The sequence below is a fragment of the Diabrotica undecimpunctata genome, chromosome 9, assembly GCF_040954645.1.
Source record: "Diabrotica undecimpunctata isolate CICGRU chromosome 9, icDiaUnde3, whole genome shotgun sequence".
NCBI classification, from domain to species: domain Eukaryota; kingdom Metazoa; phylum Arthropoda; class Insecta; order Coleoptera; family Chrysomelidae; genus Diabrotica; species Diabrotica undecimpunctata.
Genome location: NC_092811.1, coordinates 119,208,437 through 119,230,919, shown reverse-complemented (window position 1 = coordinate 119,230,919; position 22,483 = coordinate 119,208,437). Strand labels below are relative to the sequence as shown.

The window sequence follows — 22,483 nt, the reverse complement described above, 5'->3', positions numbered from 1 at the left end:
ACAAGGCTTAGTTGGCTTTGTTAATTTCTTTAATTTAATTTGTATTTTGGAGCAAAGTAAATTGTGATTTGAGTTTATGTCAGCGCCGGGGTAAGTTTTTACATCTTTAATATTGTTTGGAAATCGGTGGTTTATTAGGATGTAGTCTATTTGGTTCCGTACTATTATGCCTTGATGTCCATCTTGAGGGGATTTCCACGTGTAGAGACGCCTTTCTGAAAGTTGAAACCAGGTATTTGTAATGGCGAAGTCATTTTCTTGGCAGAATTCTATTAGACGTTCACCTCTTTAATTTCTCTCTCCCAAGCCAAACGTTCCGGTGATGCCCTGCGTCATTTTCTGTCCAACTTTAGCATTAAAGTCACCCATAATTATTATTGCTTCGTGTTTCTTTGTTATTTTTAGCACTTTTTCTATTTGATGGTAGAATTCTTCAATATTCTGCTCATCTGCGTCAGCAGTGGGAGCATAAACTTGGATGATATTTATATTTACAGGTTTAGCATTCAGCTGTATTAAAATTACTCTGCCTGATATTGGGATGAAGTTAGTGACATACTTATTAATATGCTGTTTGATAATTATTGCTACTCCATTTTGATGCATATGGTCTTGATTTCCAGAAAAATAAACGGCGTAACCATTTGCAATGTAATTCCCTTTGTTTGGCCATCTTGTTTCACTCGCCCCCATGATAGTAATGTTTAGTCTGTCCATTTAAGAGAGTAGATTTCTCAACTTACCAGCTTCATATAAAGTTGTTACATTCCATGTGGCCACTTTATATGGATTCTTCATTTTCATCGTATATCTAGTGATGTTTTGCAAACCTTATAGGGCATACTAAAAGAGGTAGTCGTACCACAACACTTAATTCCGTTTATATCTTAACTATACAAACACACTACTGGAACAGTTAAAGAGCTTGACACACTCTCAAACGAATTCCATCTAGAACAAGGTATCAGATAAGGATGTATAATGTATACTATCTCCACAATTATTTAATATACGAGTATATGGCAATCTCAATAAATGGCCAAAAAATAAAGAACATACATTTTGCAGATGACACAGTCCTTCTTGCAAATAGTCTAGAAAAGTTTATTTGAACTCATGCGACTGTTAGTTTGTGACTTCAGTATTGCCAAGTTTCGTCGACCTATATAATCACCACAAAAATTACAAATACCTGGTACATACCCACAGTTTTACTGAATGGCTTTTACTTTATCTTTTAAACTATACAGTAGTACACAATTATGTTAGGTAAAAGGCTTTTAATCTTATTTTAGGACTCAATATAAACACAGCCCTTTAACTATAAACTGATGCTCAAAAGAGCTCCCCTTCCAAGCTCCCCGTTTTCAAAGGTAATTACTCGAAACATAACAGGGCCAAAGTTTTATCTTATTTAAATACCCCGTAGAAGTAAAATCCAACGCGAGTGCCTTCTCAAATACTTTACTTGTATTTAACAGTCTCTCCCGGTTGTGCCGAATGCTTAAGTTCTCAAATATTTATCACCCTCCAAAGGAGTGGAAACGTGAGTCTGGGTAAGCCAGACTTTGTTTGGCTCCAGATTATCTACGGGCACTGATGTCATGCTCGTTTTGCACGTGAAACTAGTTTTACGTGTCGAAAGCAACGGTAAATTGTTGGTTTTAAAAAGTGTTTGCAGTAAAGACGTTGTTTACTAAAATGGAATGGACCAACGTTAAATAAGGAACAGCACGGAAACTTGTATATTTACTCAATAAGAGAGAAATATTGACTTTATTTGGTATTGCGAGAATACCAAAATGGTCTTTAATAAAAAAGTGTTGTTCTTTATACCGAGTCTTAAAGAAAATAATTTCCGTTCTTACATATTCTTTGCACATTAGTTTGTACTTTTCTTTAAGTAACAAGTTGTATTTATTTATATTGTTTCCAACGGGGAACGGACCAGGATTTTACAACAAATGTAAACCGCTAACCAAACCAAATAAATTGTTACCCACTAACGCAAATTCTAAACAAAACACAGGGTCGACCACAAATCAACAATATACAGGGTTATTCACAAATCTCCTTACGAACACCAGGTATGTATATGCAAATAAACCAGCCCATAGCATCTTCCACCAATATGATATTTCGTCCAAATTAAGAACAATATATAAATAAATATAATCCGCCACACAACACCAATATAAGTAACAGAAATAGGCAACAATACTACAGACTCGTCATCAACAAGCGATGACGAACCAGAAACTGCGAATGTGTTAACAAAAAACTCTTAGCAAGTAGTTAAAACATATAAACGCAGGAAAATCAGATCAAATGTGGAAACAGACAAAGAAGATGATACCATTACACTTTCGAACAATTATAATACCTTAACGGATACCAAAGAAAATGAAACCAATCAAAATGAAAGAGCGCCAAAAAAACCTAAACCACCACCAATATTTGTTTATGGTGTAAGCGACTTTTCAGAAATGAGAAAAAAATTTTACAAAAATAGCTGAAGCTGAATAATACGAAATTAAGACCATGGCAAATAATACAGTCAAAATAAGTTGTAGTGATCCCAAAAATATACCGAAAATTATCAAGATATATGAGAGAAAACAATATTATTCATCACACATATCAACCAAAAGAGGGAAGAGCCACAAGAGTCGTAATTAAGTATCTTCACCATTCACGGGCAACAAAACTGAGTCACAAGATAAGAAACATCATTAATCCCCGTAAATATGTTTTTTGTTGACCTTGAGCTATCAGACAATAACCAAGATATTTATGGAATTAAGAAATTACAATACTGCAATATACAAATTGAACCACCCATAAACAACAAAAATATCATCCAATATATGAGATGCCAATTATATGGCCATTCAGAAACATAATGCAATATACCATATATATGCGTGAAATGTGTAGGGGAGTACAGTACACAAAGCTGTAAAAAGTACAAAAACAGACCTTTGTAGAGGAGATCACCCAGCTAATTATAAAGGATGCAAATATTATCGTAATTTAAATAGAAATAAAAATACCGCACAAACTACGCATGATTCAAACTACCAAAATATGTCGCAATCACGCATGATTCAAACTCTATTCTTATGAAGTTTTTAGAAGAATTGAAAGCCATATTTAATCAAATCATGCAATAGAACAGCATGGTAATAAACGTGCTAACCAAACTCATATGCAAATAAAATTCTTTCTACGAATAGCTTAATGGAACGATATTGGCCTGCTGAATCATAATGACAAGGTAATACTTTTGTACAATATTTGTACAACAGAGTCTAATAGATATATTATTAACAAGTAAAACACATTTTACAGACAAATCGTATTTTAAAATACCGCATTATCTAACGTACAATACTAACCACCCAGCAGACTAACTGCCAATGGAGGTACAGCAATCTTAATCAAACAATCAATTAGACATTTCTTGATGCAAAGTTATCTAAAGTCTACAGTAATTAAAGTGTGTTCATTACCTCATGAAATAACAATTGCAGCAGCATATTGCCCGTCAAAGCACAATATTAAAAAAACAGATTTTCGATACTTCTTCAATATGCTAGGCAAAAAATTTATCGCAGCTGGTGACTTTAATGGTAAACACACTTATTGGGATCAAGTTTATTAACAAAAAAGGGGAGAGAGCTCTATAGCTTAATGTAAGGAAATAAATACTCATATTTATCAACAGGAACGCCAACATTCTGGCCAACAAACCCAAAAAAAAGCCAGACCTGCTAGATTTTTGCATCATAAAAGAAATATGTAACACCTTTATGGATATAGTTCCAAGTTATGACCTATCGTCAGATCATTCACCAATTATTGCAACAATTAGCACCCGCGTAATTAACAAAGGACCTACTCTAAAACTGCATGGACCTAGAACAGATTGAAATATTTACCGAAAAATACTGGATGGAAACAATCAATTAAACTTAAGACTAAAATACCTTCCAAAAATAGAAGCAGCTACAAATAACCTTACGACATCATTGCAAAACGCTGCAAAAGAAGCAACACCGAACGATGCAGATAAAAATGAAATCGGTAATAGAATAAATATTCTACTGAAAATTAAAAAGCTCACTGTCGAAAAAAGAAACGCAAGAGCCAAATGGCAACACAGACGAAATCCAGCGGATAAAACTTTTTACAATCACTGAACTAATAGATATCTGATAGGTCAGATATTCCCATGTGCTTGAAAAGGAAGGTCTTTGATCAATGTGTACTCCCAGTTCTAACGTATGGAGCAGAAATATTGACCCTTACCAGAAAAGTAATCAATAAAATACAAGTGGCACAGAGAGCGATGGAAAGGTCAATGCTGAATATATCCCTCAGAGACAGAGTATCAAATACAATAATTAGGAGAAAAACTGGTGTTACTGACGCAGTTCAAAGGATTACAACATTGAAATGGAACTGGGCGGGGCATGTTGCCAGATTAAGAGATGGCAGGCGGACGAAGAAAATTCTGCAATGGAGACCTAGACACGAGGCTTATCGTAATCGAGGACGTCCTCCAACAAGGTGGTCAGATGACATCAAGCGCATTCAGCACAACTGGATTCAGGGTGCTCAAGATAGAATGCATTGGAATTATTTACGGGAGGCCTATGTCCAGCAGTGGACTCAAAACGAATAATGATGAACTAATAGATTAAAAACACACCTAAAAAGTGCAAGAGAAGAATCAGTCAAAAAATACGTAACACAATTTAATAGATACGACTATTCAATATGGAAACCAATCAAATCATCCTTAAAACGCAAAACAATATTGGCACCAGTACGAAAAACCACAGACATATAGAACCAATGGGATAAAAAAAATCAGAATTATTTTCTTAATATTTATCAACACTAATCTAACCACAAAACGATGAAGAAGATCAACAAATTATTAAGTATTTAAATTCAGAACAACCATTAGGAAAGCCAATAATATTAACAACACCAAAAGAACTTAAAGAAGAAATCTTGAGACCAACTGGTGAAGTCTCATCTTATCGACCCTTATCAGTCTCTTATCAGATATTGTTAACAATATCCAAATTACTAGAAAAACTTTTGATAAAAAGAATAGATCTAGACTTTACAGGCGCACACTGGATCCGAAAGTATCAGTTTGAATTTCAACAAGCACACTTAACTATCCAGCAATGTCACCTAATAACCCATAAAATCCACTCCACATTAGAAGAAAAGGAATATCATGTTGACTTGAGAAAGGCACTCTGCCGAAACAGTTGTAGTGATAATTATTTATAATAAAAATTTGTGGAAGTGTTGAAAACAAAAGTTTTCAGTGTTTTATCAAACTTGTAATCTATTACTATATAACATTTAAAGGGATTTCACCCATATATTTAGTGGCTCTAAAAGTCACATCCACACAGATGTCCTACAGTGCGTACAAAAGAAGTGGTTGCTGATGTAGGGCGTAGCATAGAGGAAAACCCGAATCAGTCTATCCGCCATCGTACACAGCAGTTGAATATGTATCTATCCACTTTATCGAAGATTTTGGGGAAAGATCTTGGTTTGCGTGCTTACAAAATTCAACTCGTGCAAGAATTGAGGCTACACGATCACCTAGCAAGGCGTAGATTCTGTTAATGAGCCGAAAACAAGATGACCGTTGATCCTGATTTTCATAAGCGAATTTTGTTTAGCGATGAAGCTCACTCTTGGTTGAATGACTATGTCAACAAACAAAACTGCCATATTTGGTGTGAAGATAATCCTTAGGTGTATGTTTACGTTTGCTAACCGCATAGTTTTACGTTGCGTACCCGTGAATTGGCCTCCTAGATCATGCGATTGAACACAGCCAGAATATTTTCTGTGGGGATATGTGAAGTTACTAATCTACGCCGATAAGCCTAAAACGATTAACCACTTCTTCTTCTCGCTGGCGCTGTCTCCTTTTGAAGGTTGGCGATCCAAATGGCAATTGTAGTTTTGGAAACTGCTGCGCGAAAGATTTCTGCGGATGAGCAGTCGAACCATCTCCTCAGGTCTTTCAGCCACGAGTTCTGGCGTCTTCCTACTGATCTTTTGCCCTGTACTCTTCCTTCGAGTATAACTTGAAGTAATTCATATCTTTCGCCTCTCAACACACCACTTGGAGAATAACATTCGTCGCGTTATTGCCGACATACGGCCACAAATGTTGAAAAAGGTCATCGAAAATTGGACCTAATGAACGGTTTTCTAGGTAATGAATTGGACAAAGGGGTTATATTGAATAGCCGGCAATATTCGCCGATTTAACTCTTCCGGAATTTTTCCTATGTGATTATTTAAAAAGCAAGATTTATAATAGCATTCTGGATTTATTGGAAGGACTAATTATTAAATGTTTTAAGTATAAATGATTTAATCATTATTCTATGCTTCTAGTAAAATAAACATAGTTACACGTTAAATACATACATACATGTTAAATTAGTAGAAAAATTCGACAAATTATCGAGATAATCTAAAATATCCTAAGTATACGTACACACAACCAAAATTACATGGAATTTGCGTGATCATGCTCCTAAATAAATTGTCAATATTCTGTTAAGGCAGGTTGTTCCATTCCTCAAGAGCAGCTTGTACTAGCTGTGCAGTGTTTGATGGATTCTGTCGGTAAGCTTTAATTCTTCTTTTAAGCTTATCCCATAGTTGCTCTATAAGGTTAAGGTCGGATGTGCAAGCAGGTCACTCCAGAACAGTGATACCTTCTGCTTGGTATATACAGGTTCATTATCATGCATAAAAATTAAATTTTCTCCCATTGCACCTCTACAGAGCATAACTACAGTTGCTACAACCAAATCAAAATACCTACGAGCTGTTAAAGTTGGTTGCTTCTTCGCTCTCCAAGTACACGAATTCGTCATCTGATTTTTCACAAATCCTAGTTTCGATTGAAAATAGCACATTTTGCCAATTTCTAATGTTCCAGTTTTGGTGTTAAAGACAATAATTCAACCGATCAATATTGAGCTGTCTAGATAACTCAGGAACCCGTAACTGTCTACTGCTGTATAGTCATTCGAAACGAATTCTTTTTCTTATCATAATTCCTGATACCTATTCCTGATGTCTCTGAGACATTCCTTAGTCCACAGGACCAATAATCTTTCCCCTTTGCGTCTGCGTTAACCCCACGTTAGGCATATTTTCGTTTTTGAACGCAAAACTAAGTTTATTTATCTTCATTTAATGTCCAACTAAAGCAAATAATCTATAAGGTACCGAGCTGTGTTATCTGATTGTTTTATCGGTTTGTTAATTTTCAATAAAAATCTTGATTCTTCGCAACAATAACGAGTTTTTTTAAAAGAAATAAATATTTGTTTGTAATACATGGTGATTCCATATACGTTTGGTTGTGTGTATGTAATGATCCATTTAAATTTTTTTATGTACCTTTTTAAAGAATTTTACAAATATAGAAATATTACAATCATATAAAAAACTAGTCATTTAAACAAGTTTTTAGACTTAATAAGACGTCACAGTCGTAATATACCTCTGAAATATTGTTAAACATTTTTCATCTTTATTTTGCCATAAATAAAGCTTATAAAAAAATGAAAATTCTGATGACGCCGTGTACCTGAATTTCCATACATATTACCGTGTATGGAAAACTGGTCAACCTGGAAATTTTCCATTATCAAACTCGGGAACGTTCGCATCTGTGGTGGGTTTATATGTTAACAAACTGGAGAAGTGAAAGTCGGAAAAAAGAGAAACTTTTTAAACCATTTAATACAAAGTAATAGAAAAAGTTTCGCAAAAAATGGCTTTTTTATTTGAATTCCCTTGAGGTTTTTTAAGCGGAGCTTAATAGTCAATATATAATTAATATAATGCACAATTTGGTTTTATGTTAAAGAGGTATCTTTTTTATATATCTGTTTATGGAAAACTATACGAGAAATTAACCAAAAGTTTGAATGAGATTCAAACTCTACTAGACTACTACATTGTATTTCATTTCAGTTTGAGCTTCCACGAGTGTTCCTGATGAGAGTTGGTATAACTCGACACACTTATAGAACAATGGTAGAATTCGAATTAAAATGAAATGTAAACTTTTGCTTTTATTTTAAGGTCTTCTCTCTACGTAAAGAGTGAAAAAGATAGTGTTTTTCAAGGGTGAACTGTAGATACATGTCGAAATAAAAGTTTATTCCAAGTATCGTTCAATAGCCTTTAGTAAGAAGCTTTGTTATTGCGGTTTACCTAATTTGCTATCGAATAAAAGTCTCCCGACTTCTTGTTGCGTCATATATATATATATATATATATATATATATATATATATATATATATATATATACATATATATATATATATATATATATATATATATTTATATATATATACATATATAGAACTGCACCGAGCTTTCGACATACTCTCTGATGTCTTCTTTGGGGCTTCCCAGATCTCAGTCTCCCGAGGCCCCAGACACTACTACACTGATAACTATGCACTATAATGCAGTTAGAATGTTTTTTACAAAATTGGCAATATTCTCAGTTTGAAAGTTAATTGACAAAACAATAAGTCAATAGTAATAATGTCGGTTTGTGTATTTTTGGCAATATAGTGCATCATTTAAACTTCGATAATGAGTACTAAATGAAGGACTCATTCGACGTAAAAACAACATTTAATGGAATACAACTTCCTAACGACTACGTTCTTGTAAGTCTGGACGTCGTTTCTCTTTTTACTAATACATATATCTAGACGCTTGTCTAAGATCCATAAACAAATATTGGTCCGACATAAGTAAACATTGTAAAATCGATAAAGATAACTTCTTAGCTTTAGTCAGCTTTCTATGCACTAATACATATTTCTCCTTTAACAACAAAATATATAAACAAAAAATAGGCACTCCCATGGGAGGTTGTGTGAGTTGTATTCTGGCCTCATATGTTATGGATGATCTCTTAGGTATAGTCATCGCTGTTCTTCCATTCAAAATAACCTTTCTAAAGAAATACGTCGACGATATAATCTAAGCCCTATCAAAAGACATGATAAATGAGCTCTTATACATTTTTAACGACTTCAACTGACATACCAAATTTACAGTTAAAACAAAAGACAGACATCAATCACTCCCATTCCTTGACACCAAGCTAATATGTAACACTAACAACGTAATAACAACAGATTGGTATAGTAAATCTATTAGCTCCGGAAGATACATTAGCTATTGGTCATCTCATAAGCATAGTACAAAAATTACTCTTATAAAACAAACGAAAAACAGAATTTTACAAATTGTAGATCAATATCTCTAATATAAAAACCTACTAATCCTTCATCAGCTCTTTCTAGACAATTCGTACCTAGACACATTACTTACTAAAATACTGTTTAATACAACACATGATATTTTATCCGTAACACCAACTAACCTTAATAATCTCACACCACAAAACACTACCCCAACAATAGACACAAACTCTGACACCAAATTAATTCCATTTAAATACTTTAGATTACCGTTCATGCAAGACTTAATACCGAAATTTACAGGACTTTTTAAATCAGATAATGAGAACATAAAATCGTTATTTACACAGTGTTAAAAATTAATTCCATATCAAATAAAGTAAAAGATAAAACACGTACGAACCAATTATCCAACATTGTGTATCGTATTCCTTGTGGAAGTTACAACAAACAATATATTGGACAAACTAACAGACAACTGAAAAGTCGTATCACTTTCCACAAGAGTGACAGCATATTATCTGCCCGTATCTTAAATCTCCGTATCCCAAAATAGGTGTACGTCAAATTTTGAACAATTATGAGTAGCAATTAACGAGATAATTGACTGTTTCCAGACTTTTGGATCACTCTGTATACTTATATATGTATCTTCAAGAGTTAAAGATAATTTTATGCAATTATATCAAGATATTCTTTAATTTTTAAAAAATATATTTTTTAGTGCCACAAACCATTTGTAACCATGTATTTTCCCTTTTATGTTTAGGAATGAACTCTAATGTGTCGTTCATAAAACGGAATAAGCGAAATGAAGTGAAAAATTGAAAAGAATTGGTTCTTAATTGGATTGAATTGCAATCAAAATACGTAATCGATTCTTGTCTCATGCATGATTTGTCGAAAATTACAGATCCGGGAACAAGGGATTTATTGGAGAAAAATGTTGGGAAAAAATACGGAACTGTGTAACAATAAGAACATAAAAAATACAGATTTGTGTAAAAAAATACTGTACCAATAGATAAGCCACATAACTTTAACGCGAGATAAGATACTTACAGAGGACGTAAAGTAATAATTTGTTTATTTAGCAGCTAACTAAGAACGTAATTTTAAAAAGCTAATAAGTATAAGGAACAAGCTGTCGTTAAGAAAATATCTTGTTTATAAGATTTGCTAAAAGTCATTTAAAGTTGAACATTTATAGATTTTGAATTTCGTATTCATCTGAAATCATGATATTGTTTCTTTAAATCACTTTAAAACAGCTTACTTAACCAGTACTACAAATTCTATTAAAGATCCACCTACTGTACGTACTAATAAATTCTATTAGCTGATTTACAAAAGGTGGTACTTCTTTCCGACTAATTATATTGACTAGGACTGCCTACAATATCATTCGATTCGTCACTTACAACTAGAAATGCAGAATATTATGATTCAGCACCAATTAGTGGTGATAAAAACGATTTAAAGGTTGTACATGTTAATTTAACCAGTTTTTTGTGGTGGTTCCATTAAAATTTAAAATGAACAAAAACCCAGGGTACTGTATGGTGTTTTAAGTCAAAAATGAATATGTTAAAGATAATAAAAAATGTATTTTCTACTATTTTAGCCATTTGTGAAAGATTTTTGTAAAAATAGGCACATAAGGTCAATAAATGTTTATATAGCTCACTTTTATTTTTTAATCAGTTGTTGTTTCGAGATTTAGTTTATCAACAAGATTTTGTCGGTAATTTTTTTTGGACTAACTTTTGAGAGTTCATCCTTCATTTTTTTAAATTTTTTCTTGGTTGAAAATGATTGAGGCGATACGACGTTGGGGTATATCTTTTGATGCACTTTGTGTGGGTAAAAATATTATCATATAAATGTATATATATATATATATATATATATATATATATATATATATATATATATATATATTATATAAACTTCTTTCTAGAACTAAATCATTTATTTTTCTGTTTCCAAAGTAGGGTTCTTGAGTTCTGTCTTTCAGTGAGTAAAATGCCAGACTGTAAGAGTTCTCACTGACCGCTGGTAATGTGTGTTATTAGATTAGGATGTAAAGAACGCAGAATGTCTGACGGCTGTCTGTTGCTTATTAGACTTTAATTTGACATTAGAATCACAAAAAAATTCAGAACACAACATTCAGAACACTAAATTAAACTACATTCACCCGTCCCTATTTTTGAACAAAATATTGCAACTATCTTGGTTTATTTTTAGCTCCAACTGATTTGCAGCTAGATTGAAAATATGAATTTTCCAATCTTGGTTTATCATTATCATCAGGTTTTTGAACAGGTAAATTTTCTGTCTCATCTGGTATTTATTTAGTAGTGAAATTCTCTGGTGTGTTATTTGGACTTTCATCTTCATCATTATCGTGATTCAATAATATAACAATTCAATTCAACAGTAAACTTTGTATATAGTGCAGAGCACCTGGTAAAGCAGTTTTCTATTTAGTGAATTCTAAATTTTTGGTTTTCAATGCTAGATTCACCAATTTTCATATAATTCATTGTATCTTTCGACTTAATAATTTCCTTCATGTTTATATGGAGTTGTTCTACTTAAACATATTCCTTTAGAGTGTATATAATTAATCTTGTGAAGTAAAGCTAGTTCTCCTTGTCAGATTTTATATATGCCGGTATTCTATATAAACAAAATAGTGATTTAATCTGTGATTGGTTAAAATTGCTTTCCTACCAGATAATGTAAATAATGCATTTTTTTAATACTTCAACGCATTTGCATTTTTTTCAATTGCATAATGTTTTCATTCAGAATCTCTGAGGGTATGTGTAAAAAAAAACCAATTGGTTTTACAGATTGATTGCTTCGCTTATGTAATCATAGACTAAATGTATTAAAAGCATGTACTTATCTTTATCTTCTAGGGATTTATCTTTAGATTCATTGCTTTCTAAAAAATTCTTGAATGTTATATACCAATGTTTGAATTCTTTGGTGGAAGTTTGACCAGTTTTGTGGCAGTTTTATTAAAATTTAAAATGAAGAAAAATCCAAGGTATTGTATGGCATGTTTTAAGTTAAAAATGAATATGTTAAAGATAATTAAAATGTATTTTTTACTGTATTAGCCATTTGTGAGAGATTTTTGTAAAAATAGGCACATAAGGTCAATAAATGTTTATATAACTCACTTTTATTTTTTAAGCAGTTGTTGTTTCAATATTTAGTTTATCAACACGATTTTGTCGGCAATTTTTTTTTGGACTAGCTTTTGAGAGTTCATCCTTCATTTTTTTATATCTTTTGATGCACTTTGTTTGGGGTTGGTTTTCAAGGGTTTTTGACATTTAACATCGTGATTGCCTTGTGCTTGTATATTGGTAAGTTGTACAAAACACATTAGAATAACATATTTCTTATGATTTTTATGTAATTCTATGGAATTAATAATTAGTACTAGTCTGGTAAACCGTACAGTAAATAATTCACTTATAGAGCATGATTATTATCTTTTATATTTTAAATAGATGTAGACAATTAATTTATCTAGGAAGTTTTTTAATTGATTCGAATTAAGCGAGAAAATATAACAAATTCTGTTAGTTCTCTGAAAAATAAAAGGTTAGTTTATATAACGAATAGATAAAAACATCAAAGTTCCTTTCGATTTTATGTACTGAAAAAAATTTCGGCGATAAGACATCAAAAAATATGTTTTTTACTAACAGCAAACATAATCACTTCTAATTCTATTTGCTCAAAAACTATTAATTCCTAATAATGCCCAGCGAAATAAATAACTCTAATGGAGTGACGATGAAAACGATATTTCCATTTTTATATATTAGTTCAGGAAATGAAGCTCGAAAAAAGTTAAAACCTCGCAATTTTTTCGTCCTGCATGGATTGAGTTGAAATTTTAAGAGAAGGTAGGTGATAGCCCAAGGATCAAAATCTATATCGAACCGAAGTGCGCTGAAGGGTTTTAGGGGTGAAAACTACCCCTAATTGTCAAAAATTATAAAATAACATATTAAACCTGAATATGGGTAAGATTTGGTTTGAATTAGTTAAATAATGATTATTTTATACTTTTTAATAGAGTTCCATCATATTTCAACCCTTAAAAAGCAACCCTTGTTAAAGATTAATGTAAAAAATTACTAATTCTAAAAAAATGATTTCGCCTTGGATCGATTTGGATAAAAATTTGGATTTAAGCTCAACTCACCCTCTGCTTTATAGTTTAGGTCATGCCGATGAACCCTGATAGAATTAAATGCAAAAAAATTTATCAACATAAAAAGGCACCATATATTCTTATACATTTACATAAATAGTTGAAAATATTTACATTTATAGGTAAAACAATTATAATATTAAAAAAAATTAATTGGTTTTTTTAACGTATTTCCTTCATTTTTAACGATAGAGTGTTTCTTCAAAAATGATTTTGTAGAAGTTTTTAAGAGCTACAAGGATCTGTGAATTAAATCTTTTTGGAACCCTTGGTTTTTAAATGGGGTGAGTTTAAAGGGCTCAAAGAAGATGGTGCTTGATCGTAAATCGATGCTTTAAACGGCTATATCTCTCCAAATATTCATTGTACAACAAATCTAAATAAAGGAAAATTTTAGTCATTAAAAAATCTACAATTTAGTACATTTTTATTTTTTTCATATATTCAGTATTTTCGGGGATATTTAAAAAAAGAAGGGTAAAAAATATGAAATTGTAAATCGTTTCTCGCTTTAAGCTGTACTTTTTCTAAAACTAAGCATTTTAAATGGGTCAAACTTCTTGGACGTATTAACAATACATGTACAAAGAGAATTGCAGAAGGGTAAAGATCTATTTTAATTATGGGGGTGGTTAGGGGGTTGTTTTTATCGATTTTTTCGTAAAAAAATTAGGTATTGACCTTATTTTCATCATAACTCACTCAATTTTTGAGCTAGAGTCTTTTTTTATGATAGGTCTATTTATGCTCTTCAAAAAATGTTCTATGAATTTTCTTCCAAAAATGCATCATTTTCCCGATATTTGACTTTGAATCTTTCAAATTTGGCATTTGAAGAAAACCGCTGAACATTGATAGACCGTATTTCGGTTCCTATTATATCGCAAAAACATTTTAAAAAATGAATTATATTTGTCTTTTTAAAAGCTACAAATTTGTTCTCTACAATTTTTTTGATAAAATGCACCATTTTCGAGTTATTCGCGAAAAATCGATTAAAAACGTCGATTTTTTCGTCTAAAAGTTGTTACTTTCAATCGCGAATAACTTGAAAAATATCAGTTTTACAAAAAAAATGTATAAAACATTTTTTGTTTAGAATCACTTTTTTAATCGAAACCTGTGGTTAAAACGTAAAAAAAATTTTTCACCCCCCGAGATGGGGTGGCAACCACCCCCAAGGCTTTGGCGCACTTTTACCACTATTACCTACCGTCTGTTAAAATTTCAAGTCAATCCACGCAGGACGAAAAAATTGCGAGGTGAAATGCTTCATTTCCTGGACTATATCGACAAGACTAGGTAACTTCGCGTACTACCACTGCTGGGCAAAGTAGGTAATCTTTAAAATGCGAACTCGAAAGCAAAAACATTTAGAAAGTTTTAAAACCAATAATTAGAAAGGTTTTTGCAAGTGTTTAGACGGAATTTTGTATAATCTAAATGTATATTTATAAAATTAAAATGCTTTTTAAAAAAATATTAGTTTTTGAAATACTTACGTTATTTTCGTCGAATACCCTAAAAACTAGTGAGGCAAATTTGGATGGATCCCCTTGTGGAAAAAATTGTTTATATATTTTAATGAACCCCTGTAACAAAATAAAACTGTTTTAATATACTTAGATCATAATATCAATTTGCATGTGTAGTTTTGACTTTTGTGACTAATTATTTTGGTAATATAGAATTGATTATAGACCAAGAACTACACCAAGAACTACAGATATATCAATGACGGAAAAAGAAAACTAATTAATATATTTTTTTATTTATTAATTTTGCAAATTTACAATCTGCTATTACAAGCTATTAGTGAATGTGAGTATTGCAAATACATGAGAGGAGAAATTATCCACTGGTAACACTCCCAATACTAACACTAATAAATTAAATTAATGTAGGATTATAATTTGAAACTAAAATTGAAATGAGAATTAAAATCAAAATTGAAATTAGTGAATAAAGTCTGTTGGCCACTGTCTCTTCAATCTTCGTCTGACTTCTGGTTGGAGGTGTCGTTGTCTTGCTTCCTCGGTGGGGTGAGCTGTCAGATGTTTTAAATAATTTCTTGTTAGTCTGCTGATTTCATCTTAAACGAACAGTATACCAGAGTCATCATGCAGTGTTTTGTTACTAACGTACCACGGCGCCTTGAAAATCATTCTGAGTATTTTGGATTGGATTATCTGAATGATTTTGGTATTAGAAGGCTTTGCACAGTCTCATAGTTGCACTCCATATGTCCATATAGGCTTTATTATGCACTTATACAAGAGAAGTTTATTATCTGCAGATAACTGTGATTTTCGGCCCACTAGCCAATTCATTTGACGTATTTTCATGTTGATTTGGATTTTTTTTGCCAATATGCGTGCTTTACAAGTAAGCTTTTGATCAAATGTCATTCTCATGTATTTATTTGACTACTGTTTTTACTGGTAGTAATATGTTGTTCAGTCTGATTCTCGGTCATATGATGTTCCTGTTGGTGAATGTAATTTGATTCATCCAGTCTTGTAGTAGGTTCAGGTGTATTTGAAGCTTTCCTGATGCTACTTGGGGGTCATCATCGATGGATATTATGACGGTGTCAGCTGCGAACATGGCTACTGTGGTTGCATTTTTTGTTGGGATATTAGCAGTGTATATGAGGTACAGGAGGAAACCCAGGACACTACCTTGAGGGACACCGGATTTTATGGAATAGTAATGAGAGGTTTCTATAAGGAATCTGACTTGAAAGTGACGTTCTGTGAGGTATGATTTTAAGAGTTGATAGTGAGGAGTGGGAAAGGATGACAAGTTTATACAGGAGGCCGTCATGCCAAACATGGTCGAAGGCTTGTTCTATATCCAGGAAGAGAGCAGTGCAATTTTTTTTCTCTTCGACGCATACATTAATGTTTTTAACAATCTTATGACATTGTTGTAGAGTTGAATGGGCTTCGCGGAAACCAAACTGATGTGTTGGGATCACTGAATTAATTTCAATGTCTTCTGAGATTCTTTGGAGCAGAAGCCTTTCTAAGCTTTTTGACATTATTGGAAGTAAGCTGATTGGTCCATATGTAGTAGTAATATTTGGTGGTTTATTTGGTTTACTAATCATAATTATTTATGCGAACTTCCAATTAATCGGATAGTAGGCAAATCTTATGATACTATTATATATCATTGTTAGTAGGACAATTGCTTTTCTCGGTAATTTAATATTAGTCCGGTGATCATGTCGAGACCTGGTGCTTTGTAGTTATTGCATCTAGAAATTTGTTCTTTCACATTATTAAGAGTAAAGCATTTGATTGGTATCATCATTGGGCATGGAGTGTCTAAGAAGTTTTTAGCTTGTTCTTTGCGTGTGAGAGATGTGCAGCAAAGATTAATGCCTTTTCTTGTTCAGTTTTTTCCCAGCTTCCATCGGCTTTCCTTAGAGGTGGTATTTGCTGTGTAGGCCTCGTGAATGATTTCGTTGCTTTCCAGATGCTGTGGTTTTCTTTTGACAGGCTGTTGATGAATAGTTCAAATGTATCATTCCTCGCGTCTTGTAGAGCAGTTTTAAGTTGCTGTGTTAATCTATTGTATTTATTTTTATCTATAGGATTGCGACTTCTTTGCCATATGCGCCTGGCTCTTCTTTTTTGTGCAACAAGACGTTTTATATATACGGGTATGTTGGTGTCACTTGGTTGTTTGTTTGTCTGAGGGAATGTAGCTATTTCAGCAACTGCATGTATAGTTTGGGTGATATGGCACACCATTATTGATATCGTGTGGTTGCTTTAATCTTATACTTAAATTTAAATTTTCATTTATGTAAGACTCGAATACATTCCAGTTGGTCTTTGATGTTGTCAATTTATTCGGACATTCGGATATTCGGACGTTTTATAATTTGCGTAGATAGTGTGACAATTATGGGAGTATGGTCGGTGGACAGATCCCAGGATGCTTGTATGTAAAAATAATTTAAGGCCATGCTATGGAGGATAAAGAAGTCGAGTAGATCTGAGATTTTGTTTGGATCTGATGGCCAGTAGGTGGGTTGCCCTCTAGATAAGTAAGAGCTGTTTGTGTTAGCTACGGATTGTCTGAGATTTTTTCCCTTTGTCGTACATAGTCTCGACTCCCAGTCTGTATACTTGGCATTCCAGTCACCTTTAATTAAGAATTTGTTTGATAGATGCTTGAAAAAGTCTTCATATTCTGCTATGGTGATATTATGCCTTGGAGGGCTGTATATTGCTGCAATGTCAAAAGACCATGGTTGAGAACTGATACAGATTACTGCAGCTTGTATTTTTTCCGTCTGATACATTCGGATAACAAATGCAACCATCAAAGAAAAGACAAGGAATTTCTTCCACCAAGTCTCAAGAAGACTCCATAAGACCAGAGACATCCTCGCCAAGAATTGGATCCAGAGAATGTTTAGATCGGCTCACAGACTTATCAAACATATGATCAGGGTCTAGCCCGGTGGTTGGCGAAGACAGCCAATCAGAAAAGTAGGTACGATGCCGAAAATAAGTACTTACAGAAAAAGAAGCCAAGGAGTCTAGGAGAGAAAAATTCAGGATCCGAGAGGAAGCAGTTTAACCAGTAGGCGGTGCAGAAGCGGGACGTCAAGAAAAAAGGCTACGTCAATGATGCCCATTTGGTTAATTAGATTCTTCATCACGCTCTTAAGTTTGGTTATATCATTGTATTGTTGAGGTGCATTCTCATGAGCCTAGTTAATATTAGTATTGCCTTTATTAATCTTATTAAGAGACTGTTTTGGTTTGGCTGTTTTGATTCCGCACTAAATTGTTAATAATTAAAAAATCATGCCGAAATTTTTGTAGAAAATATTAGCTTTGTGTAATACAGATATATATTATCGGAAAAACTCAAATAAAAGTCTATTAAGATGTCCCGAGAAAAACTTATTTTATTGAACTAATTGCAAGTATTATTTTATAAATGAAAAGACTAACAATAAACAAGTAGTACAGAAAAATCATAAATAATGACAGAAAATTATTTTGAAAACATTTATGTAATATATTCTCTTTTACTTATATTTTTTTACTTGTACTTTTATTGTAGTTTTACTCGTCATTTCAAAATTATAACATATTTTATATGTCAAATACATATTTCTTTGTCGACTTTGTATAACTAATATGCTAATTATTCTAAAACAAATATCTTTCCTTGTTTTAACTCCAACAAGTGACTATTCATAAAAGGAAAATATGTTCAACTCACCTGTTCCGTGAGAAGCCCGTTGGGACAATCCTTCAGAAAGCCTTTGTGCCTAAAACAAACAAAACAAATTGTTGATTTTCTCGTGCGAAACAAACAAATAACATAAAAAGAGATAGGAGGAAAAAGTTTCTAGTGTGTTTTACGTGAGAAGTAAATTAAATAGAGATGGAAGCAACTTTGTAACACTGTTACATATCGTCTTCCCTTTAAGTCCACTTTTGAAGTTCAAAGTTTACTCTCTCTCTCTTTCTTCATTTATTATATATATATATATATACATATATATATATATATATATATATATATATATATATATATATATGCATATATATATATATATATATATATATATATATATATATATATATATATATATATATATATGTATATATATATAATGAACCAGAAGTATTTGCTGACAACGTAAGGAAGTAAACGTTAAATAGTGGGTTTGCAGCAATAATAATATTGCTGCAAACCCACTATTTAACGTTTACTTCTTTATATATATATATATATATATATATATATATATATATATATATATATATATATATATATATATATATATATATATAATATCATAACTAATATCCAGTAATTCTCATTTATATGTATATATATATATATATATATATATATATATATATATATATATATATATATGTATATATATATATATATATAGTATAGACTAGTTTGACAATTAAAATCTGTAGTATGAGATCTTAAAAAAAAGACTCACTCCTAGAGATTCATCAATTTTTAAATGGAAATATATTTAAATAAACAATCAAAACGTCAAACCTATTATTGTTTTGAAGCTATTTTCTTGTGGCATTTTAAATTAATTACTATTTAAATGGGAATAAGCCACAATTAGAGGTTAAAATACGTTTATTGACGTTTCAATTTCCACTTCGGAAATCGTTCTCTAAAAAATACTAATGTTTGTATTTTGAGAACGATTTCCGAAGTGGAAATTGAAACGTCAATAAACGTGTTTTAACCTATAATTGTGGCTTATTCCCATTTAAATAGTAATTAAATCAAACCCATTATTTTATTCATAAATTATAAACTTGTCTATTTAGAGATTTGACGTCGACAGATAACTTATTGACTGAATGTATCTCAATAATCCGGGGCTTATTTTCTTTGTTAAGACGTATATGAGGTGGTAACATGCAAACACTCTTTCACACAAAAATCAAAGTTGACTTAGATGCACCAATGCATTAATTTGTTGTAGCCAAAGTAGTTTATTCTATCTGATTCATGCAAAAAAAATATTTTCAATGGTAAAAGCATGTTAAAACCCCCTTTACACGCAAAATAACTTATTTCCAATGTACTGGTCGAGGCAAATTGTTTCATAACTGAATTACATTACAGCAGAAAGCAGTCTAAAAAATTATATCTTAGTTGTGAGTTAAGTAATAGTGAACTAAATAAAAAAGTATAATGATCAGTGTGAAGAGTAGTTAAAAGTGAAATACAGCATGCTTGGGAGGATTTTTGTAAAAGAGTTTAACATAGGTTTTAAGTCACCTGCCTTCGATACTTACAGTACCTGCTGCCTTTTCAAAGAATAAATTAAAATTGCTCCAGCAAAGTCTACTGAAAAGGCGCAGCTAATGGTTAAAAAGCGGATTCGTTTAAGAAGAGCAAAGGCGTTTTATGAGTACATGAAAACGGATGTTCCTCATTCTGTTAGCCTTTGCTTTGATTTGTGATATTACGCGAGACAAATTAGGTTTTATAACTTTGGTATTACTGATTTGAAAACTCAAAACCTTATGTTCTACCCTTGGATAGAGAAGCAGACAAGAAAAGGCAATATCATCGGATCTCTGTAACTATTTGACAAAAGCAGATTTTTAGTAGCTGTTCTGTACTACCTTGAATTCGGCGGTTAAAGACTTAATATACTAGTTCTGGCATCACATGCCCCCGGAGATACGATATGGTCTATTCTGTCTGTACGTCACATGCCCCCGGAGATACGTTATGGTATATTCTGTCTGTGCGTCACATGCCCCCTATGGCATGTGTGTACATGTAAGTACTTCATGCCTTCTAGTACACAGAAGTATAACTTTGGCTGTGTAGCACAGCCAGCTAAACAAATTTTCTCTTGGAGGTAATGGGATAAAATTAAAGGTGTTTTTAAAAACAAAATACTTTATATTAAAATAAACAGAACAAACGCATTTTAAAATTGATTGGTAATTTCTGCTTTTTCTTATTAATTATGTGTCTTATTACTACTACTACTAAGGATTTCCACAGTTTTCACTGTCTTCCTTCACTCAACCGTTTTCTCCAATTTTCCCTGTCATTCCAGTCTCCATCTCGCAGGGTTCTTTTCTCCATAGCCTCGTCGATTTCATCTCTGAATGACCTTCGGGGTCTTCCTCTCTTTCTTCTTCCAATCGGGCTCCATTCTGTGATTTTGTTTATCCAGCGTCCTCTGTCCGCTCTTCTGACGTGGCCGTACCAGGATAGTCTCTTCTCCTCTATATAGTCGATTATGTCTGATTGCACTCCCATTCTCCGCTTAATCTCTGCGTTTTCAATTCTGTCTCTTTTTGTAAGTCTACAGCTTCTCCTCAGGAACTCCATTTCTACTGCTCTTATTCTACCTCTATTTCTCTTGTTTATTGTCCAGTTTTCGGACCCATATGTCAGGATACTTCTTGTCAGGGTGTTATATATTCTCTTTTTTGTCTTTATCGTAATGTTCTTATCCCACAACACTGAGTTTAGTTGTCTTATACAGTTTCTTGTTTGTCTCAGTCTGTTGTTTATATCTTCTTCTGTTGTTCCCTGGTTCGATATTATGGTTCCTAAATACTTGAATTTATCTGTTCCATTTATTTGTCTTCCCTCGTCTATCTTTAGGTTTCTCATATCCTTGTTTTCTGTTGTTAGGTATTCGGTTTTCTCTAAGTTTATTTCCATTCCGTTGTTTTTATATTCTTCTTCTAGTTTTCTGAGCATAAAGCTGAGATCTTCTTCATCTTGTGCGATGACTACTTGATCGTCGGCAAAACTTAAGGTGTATAGGTATTCGTCTCTTACTGGTATGCCCATTCCTTCGCACTTTCTCCTCCATGGTTTGAGTGTCTTTTCCAAGAATATTTTAAACAGAGTAGGGGACGTAGCACAGCCTTGTAGAAGTCCTTTTGTCGTCTTAAATGGATTGTAGGCTTTATTTCCACATTTAATAGCTACTTTGTTTTCTTTGTATAGTGCTTTAACTGCTTTTATTAGTGTTTGTCGGATTCCGAGATCATTCATTGCTTCCCATAATTTGACTCTAGGTATTGAGTCATATGCTTTCTTTAGATCAACAAAGGCCAGATGGACCGGTCTACCTTTTGCCATTTTCTTCTCTATCAGTTGTTCTAATGTGTACGTATGATCTAGGCATGATTTTCCTACTGTGAACCCTGCTTGGTCTTCTCCAATTTTTCCTATTATTTCAGTTTCTAGTTTTTCTTTAATAATTTTCCCGTAAAGTCTACCTACCGACGATATTATACTAATTCCTCTATAGTTTTCACATTTTTTCCTGTTTCCTTTCTTATGTTCTATGTGCCTTATTAAAACAAGGCAAATAGCATTCGGGTTGACCAGGGCAATTGGAACAAAAAGTTATAATCCTACTAACTTTTTTAT

General features: G+C 32.5%; 1 protein-coding gene across 1 annotated transcript in view; it reads right to left on the bottom strand.

The window, feature by feature from the left end:
• The window catches only part of LOC140451290 (frequenin-2), a 198,097-nt gene that overhangs the window by 130,110 nt on the left and 45,504 nt on the right, over positions 1 to 22,483 (bottom strand). Inside the window, exons 3-4 of the mRNA XM_072545035.1 lie at positions 18,800 to 18,848; positions 15,049 to 15,138 (exon numbers count right to left, since the gene is read on the bottom strand). Of these exons, the coding sequence (XP_072401136.1) occupies positions 15,049 to 15,138; positions 18,800 to 18,848 (139 nt within the window). The remainder of the gene's footprint in view (positions 1 to 15,048; positions 15,139 to 18,799; positions 18,849 to 22,483) is intronic.